The 23,846-nt window shown below is 36.8% G+C and overlaps 1 protein-coding gene across 4 annotated transcripts in view; it reads right to left on the bottom strand.

Annotated features, from left to right (window-relative positions):
* LOC122831189 (F-actin-uncapping protein LRRC16A-like) overlaps positions 1–23,039 on the bottom strand; it is a 51,966-nt gene extending 28,927 nt beyond the window's left edge. The window contains exons 1-4 of one of the 4 annotated variants that reach the window (XM_044117195.1): positions 22,456–23,039; positions 17,774–17,871; positions 4,422–4,472; positions 1,523–1,582 (exon numbers count right to left, since the gene is read on the bottom strand). In XM_044117195.1, coding sequence (XP_043973130.1) covers positions 1,523–1,582; positions 4,422–4,472; positions 17,774–17,871; positions 22,456–22,495 — 249 coding nt within the window. In that variant the 5' untranslated portion in view covers positions 22,496–23,039. The remainder of the gene's footprint in view (positions 1–1,522; positions 1,583–4,421; positions 4,473–17,773; positions 17,872–22,455) is intronic. The other 3 variants (XM_044117196.1, XM_044117197.1, XM_044117198.1) reach the window with 3 other exon arrangements.
* Positions 23,040–23,846: the final 807 nt, after the last annotated feature.

Genomic DNA, 23,846 nt, shown 5'->3' with positions numbered 1-23,846 from the left:
TTCAGATATTGTAAGGGTGTGTTTCTGGATTTGTCCATTTTATCTCCTCATTAAAAATGTGTTGCGATTTTAAGGACGATCTTCCAAGCAGAGATGGAAGATTTAAGAACGTTTTAAAGCAAACATTCGTTCAAATGACTTGCATCTAGAATTTTAATATGTTTGTGCTTTTTCCAATGAGAAGCCAAAACATTACAATTTGACACAAATGACAACACTGTCTGATTTTCTTCCTAGCACCTAACCAGGTCAGGGATAAATTGAAGGGTGATTAAGCTGCCATTTTTTAAGCTCAGAATGAAGAACATGATGATTAGATCTGAGCAGCATCAATTCCCAATCACACAATTTATAGGAGCTGCTGCAAGTAGTATGTGTATGTGTGCAGGAACTCTATGCCTGATACTTGGAGAGCTTCAGTTTAGAAACCAGCACACTTTTATGAGTTTTTTAATTTTTTCATACAGTACTCCTGAGATTTGTCATTGCAGAGGTTACTTCTTATTACATTCTCTGCTAGTTTTACAACAACTGGAGCCATAAAAATGACATTTCCAGTTTCACAGGTACATATTTAGTACATTTGACATTCTTTGTAAGAATTGGCAGCACACAAATAAGCAGTATATTTATATTGTAGCAGAAGTACTTCAAGTCCAGATTTCACGTAGTCAGTCCCCTTTACTGAGATACCCCTAAAAAAAATCTAGTTCCACCAACAACTACGTTATCAAGTTACCCAAGTAGTACATAGCAGGGGTGTAATAGTACACATATTAATGACAAAAATATCTGGTGCAACCCTATTGGTGGGGTATGTATAACAATTTCAGAAAATAAGTTAAAAAAATCATAATATTAATTTCTGTTGATTGAAGCGTAATATAAATTGACTTTATACTAAAGTAGCTGGTCAAACTTGATGTTAAAACAAATTTAGCAATTTAACTGGAATCCTGAAGGAAAATCTGCTGCAAAAGATTTGGGTTGGAAGTTCAACCCAAATCAGCACGACAGCAGTGGTAAACAAACAGTAAGGGCTTCTTGTGTTATAATGGCCCAGTCCAAGTCCAGACCTGAACCCCACCGTAGCAAGGATCGAAAATTGCCGTTAAAACATACTCTCCGTCCAATCAGTCTTAGTTTGAACTATGTGGCAAACAAGAATGGGTTACCAGATAAATGTCTACATGTTCAGAGTTGGCAGACAAAATGAATAATATAATATTAAAATATTATTTACAGCTGTAAATACAGTGAAAGGCCTGCATACAAGTATACAGCACAATTTACAGATTTCTATCATAAAATCTTAAGTATGTGATTGTAAAAGATAAAATTTGAAAGAAGTTAAAATTAGGCTTAGATTACCTTGTGGCTTTAACATACTTGAAAGACTAATGCACCCTCTTTTAAACAACAACCACTGTTTCCAATAAGCCATTTTTCTTCTACGCTATTTATATTTCCAAAAATGTAAAACCCTTTTTAATATTTTATTCTTATAGGTAAGGTGCAATACCTGGGTCGGCTTGCTGGAAGCTATTCCCTGGATCTCCAGATAATTAAAGGAGTGTTCCACCTGCAAAAAAAGAAAAAAAAACGAGATGGAAAAAAAACTGTTATGAAATCAGACAAAGAAAAGAGCAATGGAAGAGACATAAAACAGATCTGATCTGTTCAGTTTCAGCTAGAGTTCAGCACTAGTTCATTCACTAATTTAATTCAGGAAGTAAGTTTCTTTACACATGGGTTTGATTTTTGAAGCATATACATAAAATGTGATTATAGGAGAATACTGACCTGCTGAGAAGGTTGTTACTACCATCAGGGAGAGAACTAAAACATGCAGGTTGCCGGCCCTCGAGGACCGACTTTGGGCACCCCTACTATAGTCACTTTTACTGTCAAAACATATCATTTATATATATATTTCCACTAGCTGACTTCTTCCTTCCACAGTTTACAATTTGTTCAGCATTGCCATTTCCAAGCAAATAAAAATCCACTCTTGCATTAGCATATTTTATTTCTGTTTAAAGTGGGCATTTTAGGACAGAGAAAATTAGAGGGAGAAACCTCATTGCTTATACTTCCATGTCTAAAAAGAGACCAAAATAGGTCGTTTTATGCGAGACGGGTATCCTGCACACAGTCACAATGAGCACAGTTTTCCACCGCTTCTTCCTCTTTCAGTAAGACGAACAGCAGAGAGCCTGAGGGCAGGCCAGGCAGCGAGACCAGACTATTCCAGGTGGGAGCTCTGTTTCTCAGGCTTGGCACAGAGATGAGAGAGAAGAAGAGGATATTCAGTCTGTCTACTGTCTCACTACAGTACGGAGTGTGTGTGTGTGTGTGCCTTTCTGTTCCCAAAGGCTTTGAACACACTCTCGAATATATAAACAATCCGATTTCTTCCATTTACATTTGGAAAATAGATGCCCACTCATTGATTTCCATTCTATGGAATCATCGATAATCATTTCAAAGAAGGAAATAAATAAATATACAAAGGATACAAGACTAAAATCTCAAAGGAATAAAGCTAAGTTTGAGACATATGTTGCCAAACACGCACAAAAAAGGAGTTAGGTTTCATGTTTTCACACTAGATTGTGTAGAGTTTGAAATGACAAAAAAAACACCAGCTAAGTGTGTGTCAGGTGTACATTACAGGTTTCTGGCTATCAATAGATTTCCAGTTGTGACTGTGCTGTTACTACTTTGCCTGTGAGAAAATCATTGTTCAATGACTGAAGTCCATCAGCAAAGCTTGACACACCCTCTGGCTTCTACCAACACTTTAATCTTCTGCTACACAAACTATAATTACAGCAACTGTTGGACTTTGGTGTGACACAATAATATACAATGCACCTTAGGCATGGACTTTTAATTGTTTTATTTGCAATTTCATCTACTTCTGCTTTCTGATGGCAGGACAACTCTTACTGAAGTCAATATGGTGATAAATCCAAGCTGCCGAGTGATTACCATGTCACACTGGGAGCTGTGTGGAGGAACCAAAAGCTGTTTGGTCAGTCGTCCACTATCCATCTGTCAGCTTAGAAGCTCATCTTCTTTATGTTTGTTGTGGTTTCAAGTATCTCTTATCATTTAGGTTTCATTGGCTGATATAAAAAGATTGGTCGTAGAAAATCATTTAACATAACTTTAGGTTTTATTTCTATGTTTTAAGGTATATCTTAGCATATCTGTTTTGCTGCATTGCTTTGGAACCGTTTCAGGTTTTTTCCAAAAAAGAAATAAACATGGAATAAAACGTAACTAAGCAGAAACACACCAAAAGCGGAAATGAAAATGCCAAAATTATAATTAAAATATTGGTAGTGTTTATCTGTAGGTTCCCTCACTTGGTGCCACTAATAAGTTTGATGACAATATGAAAATGAGGATGTAAATTGAACATAAACCTATGTGAAAAGCACTTTACCCATTCATTTATTTAACTTTTAAGCAGAAGTGTAGTGAATGAAATTTGAAAACATTAATATTTTTGACAGAGTTTTCATTCTTCTATGCGTAGTCAAGCCTGGAAAATACTACAAGGAAGTTCCAGATTTTTCCAGACCCTGGCATAAAAACAAACAAAGCAAGGAAGAAGACATGAATGATTATGTGAGAGAGAAACAGCCTGTGTGAATGCTGCAGAGCAGTAACAGACTGTTAAGCCCCAAAGCTTTTTACAAGGGGAGCCAAATCATCAATCTAAGAAACTCGCACAGGAAAACCCGCTGAGAAGAGAATAAAAGGGGCTGCAGGCAGTTTTCAGCTCTGAATTTACAGCCAGGAGCAAACTGAGTTTCCATACTGTAACACAGCAAGTCAATACTGAAGCTTTCTGCTTCCAAAATCGATGAATTCCCTCAGCCTCAAAAGCCTTAAATAGATTGGATAAATTCAAATATTTTTGAGCTTTTATAAGCCGACCAAACAAGAAACAGACAGAGATCAGCGGTCATCTTGGAGTAGCAAGAAACTTCTAAGTTCAAATCCTTTTTCATGGAGTTTGGATATTCCACCTGTGCATGTGTGGGTTTTCTCAGGGTACTCCAGCTTCCTCCCACAGTCCAAAACATTGCTGTTGTGTTAAGTGGTCTTCTGGTCAACAGGTATCAGTGTGTGCATGTTGGTCCTCTGTGCTGCCCTGTGATGGGCTCTCGACTCATCCTTGGTGTATCCTGCCTCTCGACCAATGACAACTAGATAGGTACCAGGTTAGATCTCCTTTAAACGTACCTTTGCATAAATTGTTTATTTAATTGAAAAAAGTATCAACTGATGCTTTTTTCATGATTAACATGTTGTGACCAAAATGATTTTAGTTCATAATTAGTGCATTCCTCTGGAGTTTTTTTTTTTTTTTTAAATAAAGACGATACCTCTGCCGTCTTTCTTACCTTGGCTGGAATGCGAGCTGTTAGGAGGTAGGCTCGGTGAGTCGCAAGAGCCTAAGAGAGAACAGAGGGATTAATGAGTGCGTTACAGGAGATGTATATAATTAGCAGCTTCCTCCCACAGTCCAAAACATAAATACACTCTGCGAAACAAGAGCAAGAAAATCACGAGGAACACAGAGGAACGTCCCGCTGACTCAGAGAGCAGCAGACACGCGACTCCAACATTTCCATAAAAAACACAAAACAAGGACGAACAGGGAGGATTTAACTCAATGCATTAAACCAGTAACTCCAGAAGCATCTTAAACTTTGTTAACCAAATAAAATCCCTTAAACACCACATCTTAGAGTGATGCATCACTCTAAGATGCACTTTTTGAAGGTTTCGCCTGCTGAACAAACAGAGAATCTGGAGACAAGGTAAAATAAATTAAGGACTCATCTACTGAAACATCATGACTTACACAATGAGTACAAGTGATTTGTATTCATAAACAAAGGTACTGTCATAAAAAAAAAAAAAATTAAAATAACATCTTAAAGAAAGAAGGTATATTCCTTCACCTGTAACTAAAAGCAATCAGAGGGAGATTTTCACCAATTTGACAGAATACTTGTGGTGGTCAGCAAACACAACTCCCAGAAAAAGTTGGAACAGCCATCTCTGTTAAATATCTGAAAATAATTTCAACAAAGGACTGTGTTCGAACATGCCACGTTGAGTAAGACACATTTAGCTTCCAGTTATCAGTGAAACACCAGCCAGAAGTAGACTTCTACTGGTGCCTGAGAGAAAGGATACATGGAAGGTGGTTTTCAAAGAAAAACAAGGAAGAAAGTGTGTAAAAGAGAAGAAGGGCAAAAGTATCTGAACAAATCCAGCAAAGAAAAGAGAGGCAAAGCTAAAGCAAAAGGCGACGACTAGATTCAAAAAGTTCAGATAGTGACATTATTTCTAAAAGATGAGAAAGAATGAAGCAGAAGTGTGTGAACTAAGGCTAAAAAAGGATGACAGTGATTTCTAACCCTGTGCGGGTCAGCTCCACAGGCAGCGTTTGCATGTTTTGATGTGATGGAGGCAGACAGGCAGGCCTGTATGGCCAAAGATAACCTCTTCTAAAGAGCAAGAGTCACGACTGGTTTGCTCAGCCTTTCCTCTGAGTGCACTACGTCTCATTCCTGCACTGTGGACCTTACATGCTGCGTGGCTGCAAGGAGAGGGAATCTGACAGTGCAAGATGATATCTAACACCAGATTGAAATGGAAATAAGCCTGCTAAATTATCACAAAATGAGCGTGTCAGTTTGGACAATAATTAAAATTTATTTATTTTTTTTGTTTGTTTTTCTTTTTTTCTTTTTACAAGTGTAGTTATCTGGCAGGTCGTTCACATGTTTAGTGAAAGATTTACTCTGATACTCTTTCGGCAGAAAAAAATCTGATATTTGCACTTTTCATCTTCAGACTTTTTTAAATGTTTAGCAATTAGACTTGTAATTGAATTCAAAAACAAAAAAGAAGAAAGAAATTGATGCAAAACTAATCAGTAGACCTTCATAATCTTCATCTCTCCTTTAATAAACTAAAATTATTTTAAATAAATGAAATGCACACAGAAACAAAAATATTTTCCTTTTTGTTTTTAGGTTTTTTTTGCATATCTATTTGCTTTTGGATCATTCACTCTTCATGCGTGTTTAGGCATTTATTTTGCTGTTGTTTTACAAAGCGCTCATATAAATTAGAATATGTTGTCGAGATATGTGAAGCTCAGAGGAAAGGCTTTTTGACAATCATTTGTCAGGTTAAAGCTGTGTGTTAATGAAAGGACACTGAATATCAAGACAAATAATGTTCTTTGAGTAGTTTGTAAAAGGAGCATTAAAACTAGTAGAAAAATGAAGAGGTGTTTTAGAGATTGTCCCAATTTACACAAAAACGCACGTAACCCCTAAACTTTATCCAATCTTTACTCAACTTAAGCTGCATTAAAGCTAATTCTGCTTTCTGATGAATTTACAATGTCTTTATGCATTTATTAGATTGGTAAATAAAACCAAATTCACCAATTCAATCAGAAGCCAACTGATTGGCATATCAATACGAACCATTTATAATTACGTTTTTGGACATCAAGACTCACAACAGGTAGACAAGTAATGTCATTTGTTGCAGGAGGTACGATCATTGCTTGAGAACATTAACAACAATAGAAATTAACTTGTTCAAATGTTGTATTTCCTTCAGATGAATTTGCCATTACAACTCATGTTTTTCTCCAGCTTGCCAACGTCCCATCATTTCCCTCAATGCATGACTCCCTCACTTCACTCTTCCAGCACAGTGCTCTCTCCATCTGCCCTTTCAAAGGGACAAAGGCATTACAGTCCGTGAACCCCCCTTCTACCTCTCTCCATCTCTTCTCACTATCTTAAGTGGATTTAAGCCTTGAGCCTTCCTATCCATCAGTGATTTCACGGTGACCAGCTCTGCGCCCTCAGATACACTCACACAACCAGATGGCAGCAGTACTGGACCATGTGCACTCGGCTGAGGAGAGCATCTGCCATTACTCTCTCTCACTCGCTGCAATGCACACAATCTACCACACACTGGTGGCTTACATACAAAAGTACTGCCACCGGCTGTACAGTACCATTTGTCTTGTTGGCCTGCAGCACAGAGAACACACAAAGAGTGACACGGAGATGAACCGATTGCTCAGCAGGAGACTGGCATAGGCCAATTTCCAACTTGACTGTGCTGATCAATGACCAACCAACTCAACATTCAATGTTTCAAAGTTGTTGTTTTTTTTTATTTATTTTAAGACATTTAAAAATAAAGTTGGAAAAGTCCAACTTTAAAAATTTCTGTGCTGGTGACTTGTTTTTAAGACTAAATGTTTCACCTGAGTCATCTGAAGGTTTAGTAGGGAAAAAGCAACTGGGAGTTTGATTCTTCCTGAGGCAGAATTATTTAGGATGCTGTCTTAGAATAAGAGCTGAAAACATACAGCCATGACATTAATTCACAGATCCACTGCCGACAGGCTTTTTATTGCATAACTGTTGTCAGAATGTCCTTCACGTGCAGGCCAGCGTATCTGACATTAACGAGTTGTGATGTCCCAGCTACAAACATAAATTGTCATCACAGCATGACAGAAGTGACTACTTCTAGTGCCAAGCAGAAAAGGAGGGAAACCTCACAAAGACCATACATTGAGACACAAAGAGTAGAGGCGATGAAGATACAAAGGAGGCCATAATTAAATAAAAGGGACCCAGAGGAGCAGAAAAAGTGACAGATAACAGATAACCCAAAATGGAGCCACTATTGAAAACAAATTAGAGTTGAACAGATCTGTTAAACCGAAGGGTTTAAAAGTTTTATCTTTCTAAAAACTATCGCACCGTGTACGAAAAATAATATCAAGTGGTAAAAATGTCTGTTTTTAATTTATATAGATATTTAAAGGTAAGAATTTTTACCTTCTAACATGAAATAACTAAAGAAAAGAAATGCTCAGTTTTCTTTATTTGTGCATTTCACAACAGTGTTCCATATTTTAAATTCAATGCCATCTAAGAGAGCAGCAGGTAAAGACATAAAGTTGAACAGAAAAAAAACAACACATGACAAAGTGGAAACGGAGATGAGTCATTGTCATTAAATTTTTCTTATGTCCCCCGAGTAAAATAAATGACAAACCAAAAGTGACTTTCACAGCATGTAAAGGGAAGTTACATGCTAATGGGGAGTAAAGGGAAGGGTGTGAACAGCACATACATGAGGGTGGCTGACAGTTAACATCTTTCTCCTTGCTCTGATTGGTTGTTTCTGACCGGGAGCTGTGCATTTCTCCACATGGGTACATTACCACAGGGGGAAGCTAGAGGAGCTTCACTTTTTTTTTCACAGATAATCTGTCTCAAGTTTTAACAAATGTGTAAAAAGAAAAAAAGAAAAAAAACATTATTTCTAAAAGTTCCATAATTCAGCTTTCTAACATTTTTTAAACAACGTCTTACAAATAAACTCAGTGGGTTCAATTATCTTAACTTTGTAATAGTTTTGTGTAAATCTTAAAGAAGCCACTTAGGTAAACAGCTGAATTATTGTAGGCTGTTATTGTGAATCCAGGCCTGTGAGCAAACAAAGCAAGACTTTATACTCTACAGGGCAAAGACATTCTGCAGCATCCTCTGCTATTACAGCTCATTATTCATGAGATCTACATTAACCTAATCTCACTGGGATAGTTAGAGTCAGCAATGAGTAATAGATGCATCATATCCGATATAATTAAACACAACAAGAAGGGAACATTTTAGGTAATCCTTAGCCATTAGAAAGAACATCCAATTACATGTTTTTTAGGAAGAATTGGTTTTAAATACAGTAAGTAGCTATTAATATGACCTGATTTAAGATTAATAGGTTAAACACTATTGAAAAGTCACGTGGGAAAGAAGAGTACTTCTCTAAAGGCTGATGTAACACTAGACATTTGTAATTAGTATTCAAAGTTAAGTTTATAAAGTAAGATGTGAGATGAAAACATTAAATTAAAGACACTTTATACCTGTATGTGTTGGACAAGCTGACATAAATCTTGAATAATAATTGATAATTGAGTTAAGTGGATCACAGAATACAACACTGCTGTAAAAAATGTTATACAGATTAAATAAACATGAATTTAAGTCACAGTCATGTTTCCTGTCACATTAGACACAAGTGCTACTTTATCTTTCACAATATTTACAAAAACCAACAAGCAGAGTTAAAAATGACAATTTATCAAAAATTTGATTTAACCCCAAAACGCTTAGACTGTTTTTTATATTGCTAATTCACTTTATGAATCAATACTTTTTAGGTACTTAGAATATATTAACTTCAAAACATAGAACTCAGAAAATGATCAAAAATAATAAAAAGTGGAAAAAGGGAGTCCCATTAAACCAAAATTACAGACCAAACTGTACAGGTAGTCATGGCACAACATGTTCAAAGTCTGTATTTGGGGGGAAATATTTAATACTTCTCCTTAAAAGCAAAATCTAAATGCAGACTCTATAGGACTCTATATTTAATAAAACGCATTACCACCAGAAAGGATAGACACCTACAAGACAAAACAATGAGTAAAAATGCTTAAAATGCAATTTTTCCTAGTGAAGCATTCTCAGATTCCCCAGATACTAATCAGGCAGGCAGCAGGAGACCACTTTTCCACATAATATTATCCGCTGGGCACATCCTTCTCATAAGCTGTACTGGCAGCCTCAGTAAAAAAAAAAAAAGAAAAAAAAGACATCAATTCTCCTTTATCACTGCCCTGCTCATCATTATGTGTTTAGTGCTGGAGAGAGAAGAACAAAGGCAGCCGACAGTGGTGCTTCCTGAACCGATTTGATTGGCTGGTTTCATCAGGCCACAGCTGCAGTGAGCTGAGGCATGTGGTGTCTGCCTGTGTAACATTTCAGGCTTTATTTTATTGCTGTTTTTGGTCTCTGATTCTGGTCTTGCCTATAGAAAAAATGGCCAGTACATATGTGTTGCTTTATAAATAACAGAAATAATGTACATTTTGGATGCTAAGAATACAAGGCAGCAATTCGGAGACAATAAAATCTCGTGTAGCAAATGAAAAAAAAAAGAAAAACGAAAACAAAATTTAGCTGCATATTTAAAATGTTCAGACAACATCCTCCGCTGAAACCCACCTGGGAGTAATCAAACAAGCAAACTGGCAGGTTGAAGGATTATTTGGGTTTTCAGATTAGGATTATGTTCAAGGTTTCAGCTCCAGGATACAGATATTAAACAGACACACTTGTGCTTTTACAATGAATTATGGTGGGAATGAGACACCCTGTTCTTTGTTTCAAGCTGTGGAAATTAACTGGAGACATTTGTCCCAGTTTAGTTTGAAGAAAAATCCTGCACATTCATCAGTATTCCAGTTACAGACAATGGGGAGGATGTGGGTTTGGGCTCTGTGTGTGCAGCAACGTGATTCTGACTCTTGGCTTCTTGGGTAAATAAGCAATCACTGCACTGGATAAACAAGACAGGCAGGAAAAGCTGAGGTACAAACAACAATACAAGAGGCTACATCTCACTTGGAAAAAGTAAAAGTGGAAGATGTACTTTGGTACTACTGTATCACTGATACAGACATGTGTATATGACAAAAACAAGAAAATAAATAAATAAGTGAGAAAAGACAGAGCAACTAGAGCGATGTGGGGATGAGGGAGGAGTCAATTGTGTTTGATGTTGGCAGGACCCATGCTTGTCCTCTGAGATGGCATCAGTGAACACTAATAAGACACAGAGATAAGCACAAACCCCTGTTCAGCGCCAGGGATCAGACAGTCACCACATGATCCAAGTACAGGATAATAAATGCTCAAAAAGATTAGAGTTGTATTATTAAAGCTGAATTGTTAAAGATCCATTATGAATATCTGCAGTTTATTGGTGTCTATAAGTAACTAAATGGGAGCATTTCATTTTGGGAATATTTTAAAGCGAATGACCAAAGATGCATTTTTTTTTCTCCCAAGAACTGCACAACCAGTAATCTTAAGAAACAAAACAGAAAGTAAACAGCTGGTTTAATGATTGTAGGATCATCAGGATTGCAAAAGTTATTGTGATTTGTTGCTATGTCTTGCAGAAAACAGTCTATGTTACCCAAAATATATACAATGAGTGCCGTTTTTAAATTGTTGAATGTTCTCCTGATCTCTGCACCCATAATTTGGGTGCAGAGATCCCACACTGACCATCCTGTTTAAACTGTGTTTAGGAAACACTGTGCTCTGAGTGAATATACTTATTTCAACAAGAATTTTGCGGCATTTTAATCCAGGCAAAGAGTCTTTTTCCTTGAGCAACAGCCTACACAGTGGAAGCCTTCCTGCTACAAGCAACTAGCCTTGAGTATAATGCTGATGATCCATTTGCTGTGATGGATGCAAATGTATACTCTGGTTTCATACTCTCAACCAGAGTATGAAAAATGCATCATGGTTGTAATAAGCATGTTTGATTGGTTTCCATTACTATTTGGGTATCAATCTGTTTTGGTATAGTGGCAGAGGATGCAGTTGTTTAGCGGAGGACCTGACCAGAAATTTAGCAGTTACGTTGCTATCAAATATGGCCATTCATTTTTAATTTTTTGCAGATATTAGTGAAGTTCAATGAAGAACAAATGTGAACTAACGACACAAAGGGTAACATGAACCGTTGCACATTAATCTGCAAAAGAGTGTTTATGTACATCTGTAGAAAGATACCAACAGGATGTGAGGCTGGCTGTCAGCTACATACCAAGTGCTTTGCAGTGAACCACCTGAGAAATAGCTGCATGTGTCCAAATTTCTATAACAAACTTTGAAAACAAAGACGATACGAATGATTTGGCTCTCCTCTGGCCTGAGCTGACGGTGAAATCAATCTTGTAAGAAGCGAAATCCAACCAGTCAAGGATAATGTAACTGGGAAGCAAAATAAAGTACAAATAATTTTCTTTCCTGAATCTGTTATTTCAAATATAAAACATATATTCAAATCTATTGCTATGTGAATGCTTAAGTAGTCATCATTTTCAATTGTGACTTCTTCTGTAACCTACAAACCTAATTCAATTACACCAAGTGAGAACCATCTGACCCACTGCACTAGACGGCATTCCCTATAATGCTACATCGGTCATCATGATAAGGCAGCATTTAAAATATCACCCTATAACAGAAGTCATCAAATAGCTATTTTGGTCCCTTTGGCTGAGAGTTGAAACTTGATTTACTAGAAATCAATAATGTAAAGTTAGTAAAACAAAATTATTCAGGTCAATGACAAGGTTAAATTAATTACCAAGACTGCGTGAGTGACAATGACCCTGACCTTTGAGATAATCAGGATCAATGCTTGTGGATGGGATTTAGAGACAGACAGACAAGTTAATTTTTTTTTAGGGAAGCTTAGCTGCACATAGTCAATTAGGAAAGTATTTTTTAGACCATCTTTTCTAGAGAAGAATTTTTTTTATAATTTCTCCACTTCACATATAAATAAACAGTGGGTTGCAAAGTGGGGGTTGATTACCAGTATCAAAGTATACTATTGCTTCAAAAGGTTACAATCTCAGTATCACTTTGATCTTCTGCCCTGCTTTTCTATTTAATAAATGCATTCATTTTCAAATGCTCCAACATACAAGACCAATATGAAACAAAAAAATTAAAATATTGATTTAAACTGTATATTACAAAATACTGTGATTATATTTAAAAAACAAAATGCTGTTTATTGCTGATTAAAAAAAAGAGAGCTACATTAAAACAAGATTATTGATTCCTATAAATGCAACAAGTAACCATCATAAAATAAAGACACTGGCCATTTATATTTTTCCTCTTCCTCCAAATAATTTGGTTAGGGAAAAGGAAAAGGTGACAAGATTTCAGACTGTGTGTTTATAATTTAACACCACACAAGTGTAACTTTAGAGCAAGTCATACTCTAAAGTTACACTTCATGATTATTCTCATCTCAACCTCATCCCCCTTCCATGCCATGCGTTGTCTACGGACTATTTTGATGTTTCTTTTAGCTTCGTCTCCATTCATCTACTTCCCCATGGTGTGTTTGATGGACAGATGTTATTATCACCTTCCCCTTCATTCCTTAATCTTTAAAGGAGAGTGACTACTGTATCCATCAAGATTGAGTGGGTTTAAGAGACGCCTCAGGTACTGTGGTGCTCCACTCCCAGGCAAAGAGAGAAGGGCCTGTCTATGTCTGAAAAAGGAAAATTGACTTAGGACAAAAATCTATATTTTTACAACCGTGTGTGTGCAGCTTTATTGTAAATTGATATGGTTGAATAGAGATACATTTGCTGAAGTTGGACATACAGCAAGTAATTGGATGCTGACCTGAGTCAGCTAATTTTCCATCCGACCTCTTGGTCAGAAGTTTACAGCTCTTTTTTTAACCAGTGAACGCACCTTACAGGTGGGCTGCTGTAAAGTGTGGAAGTCGTCACTGTGGGAAGAAGACCTAATGTTAGCCATTTTCAGTGTTACCAAGGTGTTTAAAAAGGATTACTTGATAATGAAACCAGAGGATATACAGATATACATTTAGGTGGTTTCTTCAAACTAAAACTGACTAAATTTACCATTATTGTTCGTGGGTGAATAACAACACAATAAAGAGTCTCAACAATCAATACATTGTTTCTATTCATGTAAAACTGCATCTTTTATCCTTTGTAATAGGAAAATAAAATATTTGTTCCAATTATCAAATATGTTATTCCATTTTATATTATGCAATTTAACTCACTTATAATTGTTGTGATGTTGTTAAGGTCCTTTTTCAAAAAGGACATTTGATTATCTCCATGAGAAAGAAAAAACCAAATGACCCTTCCAAAGCTTTGCTGCATCCTGTCTGTGGACCCTTGAGAATCTCCTAAAACTACCGTTTGATCTCCAAACCATCTGTAAATAAAATGCTCTTTCATCATGTCTCGTTACCCCAACACTAACAGGTTACAGCCAAACGACAAGTTTGTTTTCTCTCCAAGCGGCTTCCTCCAAAATTGCCCCTTCAAACTCCGCTTCTCTGCAACAACAAACAGGGGTTTATTTGTCCACTTCAGTCAAGCAGAGCACTGATACAAACCCCTGCTCTGCGTCAGGATGAAATACCACAGCCACTCCACTGGCATTCCTCACTTCCAAGTCCCCACTCCCACTCCACTACATTTTTTTTTTTGTCTGAGAGTGTGCATGCACTACTGTGGCCTCTGTGTTCTGCTCCCACGTGATGAAGCTGTGATGCCCATTTTAACTTAAGTTGAAACCAAAAGCTAAGACGGACAACATTAGAGGACAAAAGAAAACCTGCCACAGTACCAGGGACTTTAGGCATCAAAATGCATTGTTTGAAAATAAAAATATAGAATAAATCATTATTGACTTATCAATATCAGTTAAAGAAAATAATAACCCCCCCTTAAAAGGTGGGACATTCACTGTTTAATTGAGGTGTGTGTGAGCATGGGCTGGATAACCAGCATCAAGGTCTTAGAGCTGAATATACTTTTCATCACTGCATTCCTGTTGGCGATGAATTATGTAAATGAGGTCTAGAGAACTTGCTGTAGTGACCAGAGGTTTTTTTCCCCAAATATATAAAGCACACAGTGCTATTTGCTGCATACTTGCAGTCAGCTGGTTGTTGGAATGTTTGTACAATTTTCCTTTGCTCACAAGAAACATAAAACCAGCCGTTAGGAAGGACTTCCTGCAGCTTCAAATGCAGACAGTCATGGTGTGGAAAGAAACCCGTCGCTCCTGCTGAGCTGTTGCAATTTTAAAAATACTGTTGGTAAACTATGATAAGTAGATGACTGGTGGTAAGTCGATATTTGTGGCAGAAAACATTAGAAAAATAATAATCACTGTTATATTATTAATAATTTCTTGTTTTGCTTTGGGGGGTTTTCAATAGTACTGACACAAAGTAATTTTTAATCAAGTCATGAATGTCATAAAGAGTCTATAGTTACATTTAGACAGATGCTTTACCCTCACAGGTCAGTTTCTCTATAATTTCTAAGTTTGTGTAAAATATAGGCATATTTAGAGGATCACCACCAGTCAGTAGCTTTAGAGCAACACTTCTTTGAACCAACACAATGGGAACATCTTGATTATTAGAAAGGCTATAAATATGGAGAATTTAATGGCTTGTATACCTTTAAAAAAAGTACATTAGCAGATAATAAGGTGATGTCAATTCCTTTCTGTGGGGGTTCATTTCACCACTTATTACTCTGTTGTTTCAGCACCACTCAAAATTACAACAGAACTGTTCAACTGATCAATTTTTGGAAAAATAAAATGTGGTAGTGGCGTCTTGCAGGATATGAACAGAGAGAGAAAGGGGATAAATATGCAAGCAAAGCTCCCAAGGTCATTTTAGCACTACACCAACCACCTGAAGCTGTAACACAAAGTGAGTCATTAACAAGCAGCTAAAAATAAATTGATTATATTTAGCCAGAGTTTAATTAAATGTATATGATGCACCAGAAGCAGTGTGACATCCATCCATCCATATTTTACAGTATATTACACTTTCAATTAAATTCAGTATTTTCTATGTAAGAGATTGTTGAAGGGCAATAAACCACAATGACTTCATTATTGTTATTTTTATAAGCTATTTATATATATTTGAATAAATATTTTTTCATTTACTTAAGACGTTTCAACATAAAGCTACCAGGCAAAATGTCATATTTTAAACCTGTTCTTCTAGTTCATGCATTGTTTGTCCAAACTACAGGAGTAATTGTTTAAACAATTGATTTCAAAAGAGACCAATATTAATTAATCATGATCATAATTGATTTTCCATAATTGGGCAGCTCCATCTTGCATCACAAAATACACATCTTAGACCAGGTTTAAGCGCCTCACTGCCTGTTATCTGAAGGCCTTCTGAGGAAACTTGATCAGCTCTGGTGTTTCTCACTTCAGTCTTTTTCCCACATCATTTAGCAAAGAGGGTGTGAGAAAATAAGGCTAATTACTTTCACCTCTCTCTGTTCTTGGTCCCTGTAGACGTCTTCCAAAGAGTAATATTTAGGTTTCATAAAACATTCAATAATGTTCGGAATAGCATGATGATGATGATGATGATGATGATGATGATAAAAATATGTCTGAAGCAGACCCTGGCTATGGAGGTTTAATCTCTGTGAGGCTCCAAAGTTTTCCTTCTTTTTCCAAACAGTTTATTCCATAAATAATAAATAAATAATAGTGCAATAAAACTAAAATCTCCCTTCACCACTGAGACTTGCATACCTAAAAGGCTTCTGCCATTTCAACAGACACAAGCACATTACAGTAAATCTCAACAGCAACAAAAAGCTTTCCGACTCAGTCGTCAAGTTTATAGACGCTGTCGAAACACAAATTTAGCTGCTGACTCCTAAGCGTCATCATCTTATTATCCCTGTGCCTCTCAGATGGAGCCAATATGCATTTTTAATCACCAACCAAGAATCAATTATTCAGCAGTTGGTGAATTTATGTCTCTTTACAAAAAAGGTAGTAATTGAAGCAGTCATTTTCATCTGCTTAGCACACATTGAGGGCTGATAAACACAGAGCTGTTACTACTAGATGAAGATTTTGACCAAGTCAGTGAATTAAACAGTTTAGACAAGACTGTCCCAAACACCACAGCTCTTTATGGCATTTAAATAACGCCAATAAGTCTAAAAAGGTATCTTTATGCCCATATTACCGAGCTGCATAATCATTCCCTTCAGTACTTGGAAACCAAACACCATCCAATTTTTCAGTTTTGTTGGAAATAAAAATGCACAGAGGAATCGATCGGAATCAGATCATGTTAAGCTTGATGGGGACGACCTGTCTGAATTTTAATTTTGAATTGATGAATTTATGACATTCGACCAAGAGAAAAAAATCCAAAACAAATAAAAGTATTTACATATTCCTCTGTGTAAATGGAACACCCTATAGCCAACCATACATTCACAATTACACACAAAATCATCACTTATTTGGTAAGTGTGTGTTTGAAAAGTGGCATGAACTTATTTAATGATTCCCCTTTTCCATCCTGTAGATGATGACATGAATAATCCTCCCATTTTCTGTTCTCCTTCTAAATCAGAGTTCCTAAACCAGATGTAAATAATACATGCACCTACACACACACACACACACATACATAAGACATTTACGTAAAGACATACCTATAAATACACACACAAATCTACACACGCATGCTCAACCAATCCGCAGTGCTTTATTACAAGTCCAAATCCATCACTCTTTTTTTTAACAAGAACCATTTTGAGGCTTTTCTAAAAACAACCTCACTGTTGAAAACCCAGACATCATGTACCGTTGACAAATCAACAAATTTTCTGCAACATTTCAACATCAGTCTGTGGTAATTTCAGTCTGCAAGAAAGCAAGAGACAGCAATGCTTTCAGAAGATAAGAGGAAGGCTTAGCCGAGTAAAGGCTAAACTAATTTTTATTTTTTGTCATTTTTAGCTTTCAACCTGTCTCACACATTATACAAAGTACTTTGAAATGTTTGCTGCCAATTTGGGAGGTAAGAATCTTGGTAGTGCTAGAAAAGAGGAGGATTGTGTTGTCAAAACAAAACAATACATTTTATGAAAAGCATTATGAGATTTTACAACATCAAAGGTTTTACAAGCGATAATGAAGGACTTAAACAGCAGTAAAATTTGACTCACCAAAACTCTGTTCTCCGTCTTGTCTCCTTTGATTTCCAATTTGACTCTTTTCCTCAGTGACAACTTTACCTTCCTCCCCACTGCATCCCTCACACTCTCTACATAAAGAACAAGAAAGAAAATGAGAAGAGAGTGAAACTTATGAGGAAAATATTTCATGTTGAGTCGAGGAGAGGATAGAAGACGAGATATTTAGCTCTACTTACTTTGCCCAACACAGCTCAAGATTCTATTGCCACTGGGGGGAATAATTTTCCATTTTCGCTAATTAGAGAAACTAGATGTTCAATGAAGAATTTATCAAATCCAATTTTAATTGACTACCGGACAGCAGGTTTTTAGTACGGTAGTTCTCATTTAATTTCCCAGTCCAGTGTGTGGGAATATTTTTTGTGGAGTTGTCAGTGAATGAGATGTGAAAAGTCACATCAATACAAACATGTTTTTTTGTTGTTAAAAACTAATATTTTAGAAATATCCTTACATTTCTACCAACAGAATTCTGATGCAAATAAGTCCAAGGGTAAAAAGGTTCCAAATTCGCAGTTTTCTGATTCACCCCAGAGAGAAAATCTGGAACATGGAGATCAAAAGGCTGAGAAAGATTGAAAGCAAAAAAGAAAAGAAAAGTCTTTTTACATACGGAATGATATGGCAAGTCGAAGAAATTCAAAACACCATTCCCAGGTCTGCCTGTTCAAGAAAGTTCAACCTGCAAGTTGACTTATAGAGGCTAAATACAGTCTCCAGAATCCTAAAAGTAATAGCATTACAAGACCTATATCAAGGTCTTCCTAGATGAAAAATGTATGCCTTTGCAATCAGAAAGACAATGCATAATTTAAATTTTCAAGACAAGTGTGCAGGGAGGGACTTTTTGCTTTCCATACACACGTGCATGTGTATGTGTATGGTCACCAGAAAACAGACCAGAAGTAGTAAATGGCCTGTACTTGTGGTTCACTGACTGTGAACTTATCCATCAGTGAAGAGGCACACTCTACTTTTAAGGGTAAGGTTGACTATTGCGAAAGAGATGCTAAGGCACATTGAGTGTGATGGAGATAAAGAATGAGAAATGTCTTGGCATAAACAACATTGTACATTACATTATATATATATATATATATATATATATATATATATATATATATATATATATATATATATATATGAAGAAAGAAAGAAATTAATATATGAAGAAAGAAAGAAATTAGATGCAAACAAAAAGACACATGAGACATGGTTTTCTGTTCAAATTCATTGTTCACACCCAGTAGGACTATCATCAGCCAGACAACTGGTTTAAAACGTATAACTGGGTCAACCACCTCTTCACACTATGCATTACACACACATTACAGCTGACTTCCAACAGTCTGTGCACGTGTCTGACACAGGCAGTGTTTCTGGGAGCGTACATCTGTATTGGCACGCACACATCCCCCCCTCCAGGCTTCCACCCACCATCATCAGATCAAAGCAACACTAATAATTAGGTAGAAGATGGGAATGGTTCATCTGCCAGCCTGAAGCTTTCAAAAATAAACATCACCAAATGTGCATCCTAATCCTCAGCAGAATTGCCACTGCACAAGCACAAAGTAAAACACATGGAGGTGAGGGTTTTGTTTTTTTTTGTTTTATCCAAATATTAGGCCTTTCTGGGCATCTTGGGATCACATCCAGAAGGTATCTAGTGGTTTGTCAAATGTAGTTGTTCTGTCAATTAATTAACTTCAAAACAAAATCTTAATGAAATATGACACCATGGTCACTTGTAGAAGCTGGACAAACTATACAGACACAAATAAATGTTCTTTGAGTCATCCAGAGGACCGTTATTCTGCTGCATAATTTAAGTGAACTTCGTGATTTTCTGGTAAAGAGCTAAATTTATGGCGCTCTCAATTACGACAAGCAGCTCAAGTCCTAAAACAACAAAGCAGTTCCAGGCCATCACACAGCCACCACCATGTTTGAATGTCAGTATGACTTTCTTTGCAAAATGCTACGTTACTTTTTTGCTCGGTATCACTGGCGACACATTATCCACAATTGGTTACATTTTGTATTGTCATTTCACAGAATATTTTCACAATAGTCTTTGGTATAATCAAGAAAGTTTTGAAAATAGTGCGACAGGTGTTTGTTATTGCCAGCTTCTCCATCGTGTTCCTGAATCAAGAACACCAACAAAAAATGAAGCAAGTGAGGGTACAAGTGATTTAAATTTTGTTGTGGATTTGTTTGTCATCACCTGGTTGACTCATAACATGCTGGTCTATTTTTTTAGATTGTTAGCCCTGCTTTATGTTGTCAGACAACTTCTGTGTAAGTAGTTTCTAAAATCTTTTTGCTCGTCTTCGGACATTGTTGTGAGTTGTGAAATTGAACCAAAAAATGGTAATGAAAGGAATTCACAAGGAGAGAGGTGACTATATTTTTATATAGAGACAGGTTGGATTGAAAAACTAGAAATCTGTGTTCCGACATGTATAAACTTTGCTCGATCATCGCTATTCTTCACATCCATCTTCCAAAAACTTGTCTCCATAATAGGTGCATGCATATATACCATTTGAACAAGGCCATGTGAGAAAACCCACACACTGAGATCAAATTGATTCTTCACTGCTGAGATGATATAACAGTGTCGCGATTATCTCTGTTAGATACAGCGTGACGTTACAAATTGCATTAAATTTGTTTCGTACATCTAATCAGCTCTGACGATTTCTTCTCTACTAAACATTTAGTCCCAGAGACATGAAAATATGTTTATTCTGAAAGCTTTAAGATAAATGTTAATAGGCCTAAGAACTAGTTATGAAATATGTGTAAGAGGATATAGAAAATTTTGGTTTAACTTAGCTGAAATTATCAATTTAGTTCAGTCAACGGCATCGTGAAGAATTTTCTTCTTTGGGATGCATGCCAAGAAGGATAATGCATGACGTTAAATCACAAAATTATCAATTTAGTTCAGTCAACGGCATCGTGAAGAATTTTCTTCTTTGGGATGCATGCCAAGAAGGATAATGCATGACGTTAAATCACAGGCAGCATGGTTGTAAACAATGACTGGGTCTAGTTCTCCAGAAAAACACCCCATGACTTGAGAGTCATGACCTGCTAGATTTCCTACGGAACAAGTAAAGAATGGAGTCTATAAATCAACAAGAGTTTTGAGAAATTCCAATGATAAAAGTCAAAGTTGCAAATATTAGGTGCAAAGAAGTGGATTACTTCAGATGTTTGATGAATTTGTATGACAGAAAACTAAAACTTTTTTTATTGAAAAAAAAATATCACAACCACCAATTGATCCTGTCTACACTCACCTGCCTTTTTATTACATACACCTGTTCCGTTGCCAATCACATGGCAGACACTGGATGAATGCCACCCTTCTATAGTAAAAACAACCAGCTTCCCTTTGTGTCAGAAATTTAAAGTTCCTCTGCTTTGTTTTTCCCTTGACTCCATACAATTGTGATATTATTGTAAAAAAGCTAGTTTTCTTCACTTTTCTCTTTCCTTTATCTCATTGTGATTTCTTTGCAGCTTTAATATTTCAATTTCTAACATCTATGAGAGGTTTGGTCATCAGGGGCAACGATATCCAGTCTATTAAAAAAATTTTCTTATTTGCATGCAGATTTTTGCTACATTTTACTTAAATTACAATTTTTCCACCGCACTCTTAAACTATGACGATTGTAATTTTAATATAATGTGCGCTTGTAATTTCTGTCTTAGTCAAGAGGGAAACCTGAGGAGAAGGGAAACTTAATGTTCAGTTTTAAAGATCATTCTGATTTCTTCTGTTGTCTTTGGTCCTTCTTTCTGCAGGGTTTAAAAAAATATCATGGCAGTTGTTGGATAACTTTGGCTCAGCTGTCAGTTTGGGGGAGTGAATAGAGTTAAACCAACAGAAGAGATAGCAGTGAGAAAGAAAGAAATCTTAATGATATTCTACACCGCCTAAGGGTTTTCACGACTATGAAATAGGCCAAAAGCATCTTGGGCTTGTAAGAAATGAAGTCTGAGAAACAGCTCAATATTACACCAGAGGAGTCAGACACTGAATTACTCTCCCAAACAAAGAAACCTTGATCTACAGCCAAAGAGCTACAAGACTCTGAGGTTATAATAAAGACAAAAAGTGAAGAAGCACAAGAAAGCAGAAATAATGAGGCTGCTATGAATGCTAAAACTCCAGGTCAGAGATGGAAGATTGGCTCAGAAATGATCCTGTGAGTAATGTGCACAACCCAGACAGACAGACAGACAGACAGACCACTCACATCTAAACTATTTGGCTTTTCCTCCTATTATAGTCCACATTATGAGCGTGTGCATTCTGTGGCAAAGCTTCATGGATAAACAGCTTCAAGGTTCAGTACAGCTGGACCACCTTCACATGATAAACTCTGCATAAATTGCATATATTTATAAGTATAATGGTTTGCAAACCCTACAATAATAAAAAGAAAACTGTTGTCAGTGGAGGAAAAATGTTGCATATTTAAGAAAACAATAGCGCAACTTTAAAGAACATAATGAATCGCCACTCACTATAACCCACATGGAGCGAATGATCAGAGTGGGATAAAGCAGCAGGATCAGTGATTGTTTGCAGGAGGGACACATGGTTACAAATCACTGTCTGTTCTTACCCAGAAGCTCTTTAGGAACATCAGACGATTCTTCGCTCATTTTTTCTGGAGAGAAATATTCCCAAACAGCGCCGAGAACTGAGTCAACACATGGAGAAGCCCTTAATTTGGAGGGAAATAATGAGGAGAGGGGAAGAGAAGTGTCAGGTGGTGATAGTGCGGTTCTCCCGGTTACATGCTCCTCTCCTCCGCTCCTGTCCGGACAATGTATCCGCGTTTTGGTGGACGCATCTCCTCTCGGTTAGTAAAATTCCCTCGCTCCCGAGGACTTATAATAAGAACAAAGGCAGAAAAAACAAAACGAGGTAATGTTTAAATCAAATCCCGGAGCCTCGGGTACATGAAAGGACCACTGTTCTGAAACATCTTTTCGTCCGTGGCCCTATCGGAAAGCCGTCGGTATTACAGTGCAAACCAGTAGTACTGAACGGAGCCCCTCCCCGCTCGGTGATGCCACAGCCCAGAGCCGATGCGATGCAGGGGCGTCATGGCGTGGCAGAAAGGGGCGTCAAAGATGGTGGTGACAGACTGTTAGTAATGAGACGTCTGCATATGTGGATTCTGTGAAACAGTGACTCCTAGCGATTATGTAAGTTTACTGACCCCCAGACAGTAAATCCGTAAAGTATTAATTTAGGGAATTATTGCATATTCCGAAAGTATACAAACATAGCATTGGGTTCTCTACGACGGCTAATCGCAGCCATTGCAGATTAAAAAGAAGTACATTTCCAAAAAAATAAATAAATAAAAAATTCCGAAATTTTTAGATTAATCTCAGAAATTTTCTAAAATTTCAAAAGTGTCAGAAAAAACTCAGTTGTTCAGGTGTTGGGGAAGCAGATCAGTCCCAAATCCTCACACTATGTCCACCATGTTTTGACTGCATAATGTGCTGTTGCTCGTTGGTTGTGCTACTTTTAGGTCAGAAATAACACAACACACTGCGGAAAATACGGAAGAGGATTAGGGCCACTGAAAAAATAATAATAAAAATAATTGTCAGATTTTTTTTTCAGTAGAATTCAGAGGAATTTTTTTTCTTTCAGAGAAAAAAAATAAAATTTATGGTCAAGAAAAAAAAATTCTCAGAATTCTGACTTTTATCTCAAGTTTAAAAAAAACTTTAAAAAATCAGCGACCCAGAAAAAAAACCTCTCAGAAACCAGAATTCTGACTGATGGGCGCCAGAAAGCAACCAGAACCACAGACGCGAGTTGTGGCGGACAGCTAACGTTCTGGAGAAAATGTCTGATTTAAGTGACTTTTTAAGTGCCAGAGGAGTCCCCGAAACTGCTATTGCACTAATAATGGAAGAACAAAAGGTAAGTAAATCAAATGAGATAGTTTTGTGTCTAAAGCCGAACGGTTATGGCTAGTTGTTAGCATGT

This window comes from Gambusia affinis, linkage group LG05 (genome assembly GCF_019740435.1).
Source record: "Gambusia affinis linkage group LG05, SWU_Gaff_1.0, whole genome shotgun sequence".
NCBI lineage: Eukaryota > Metazoa > Chordata > Actinopteri > Cyprinodontiformes > Poeciliidae > Gambusia > Gambusia affinis.
The sequence above is the reverse complement of the archived record's forward strand: the minus strand, read 5'-3'. Positions and strand labels throughout refer to the sequence as shown.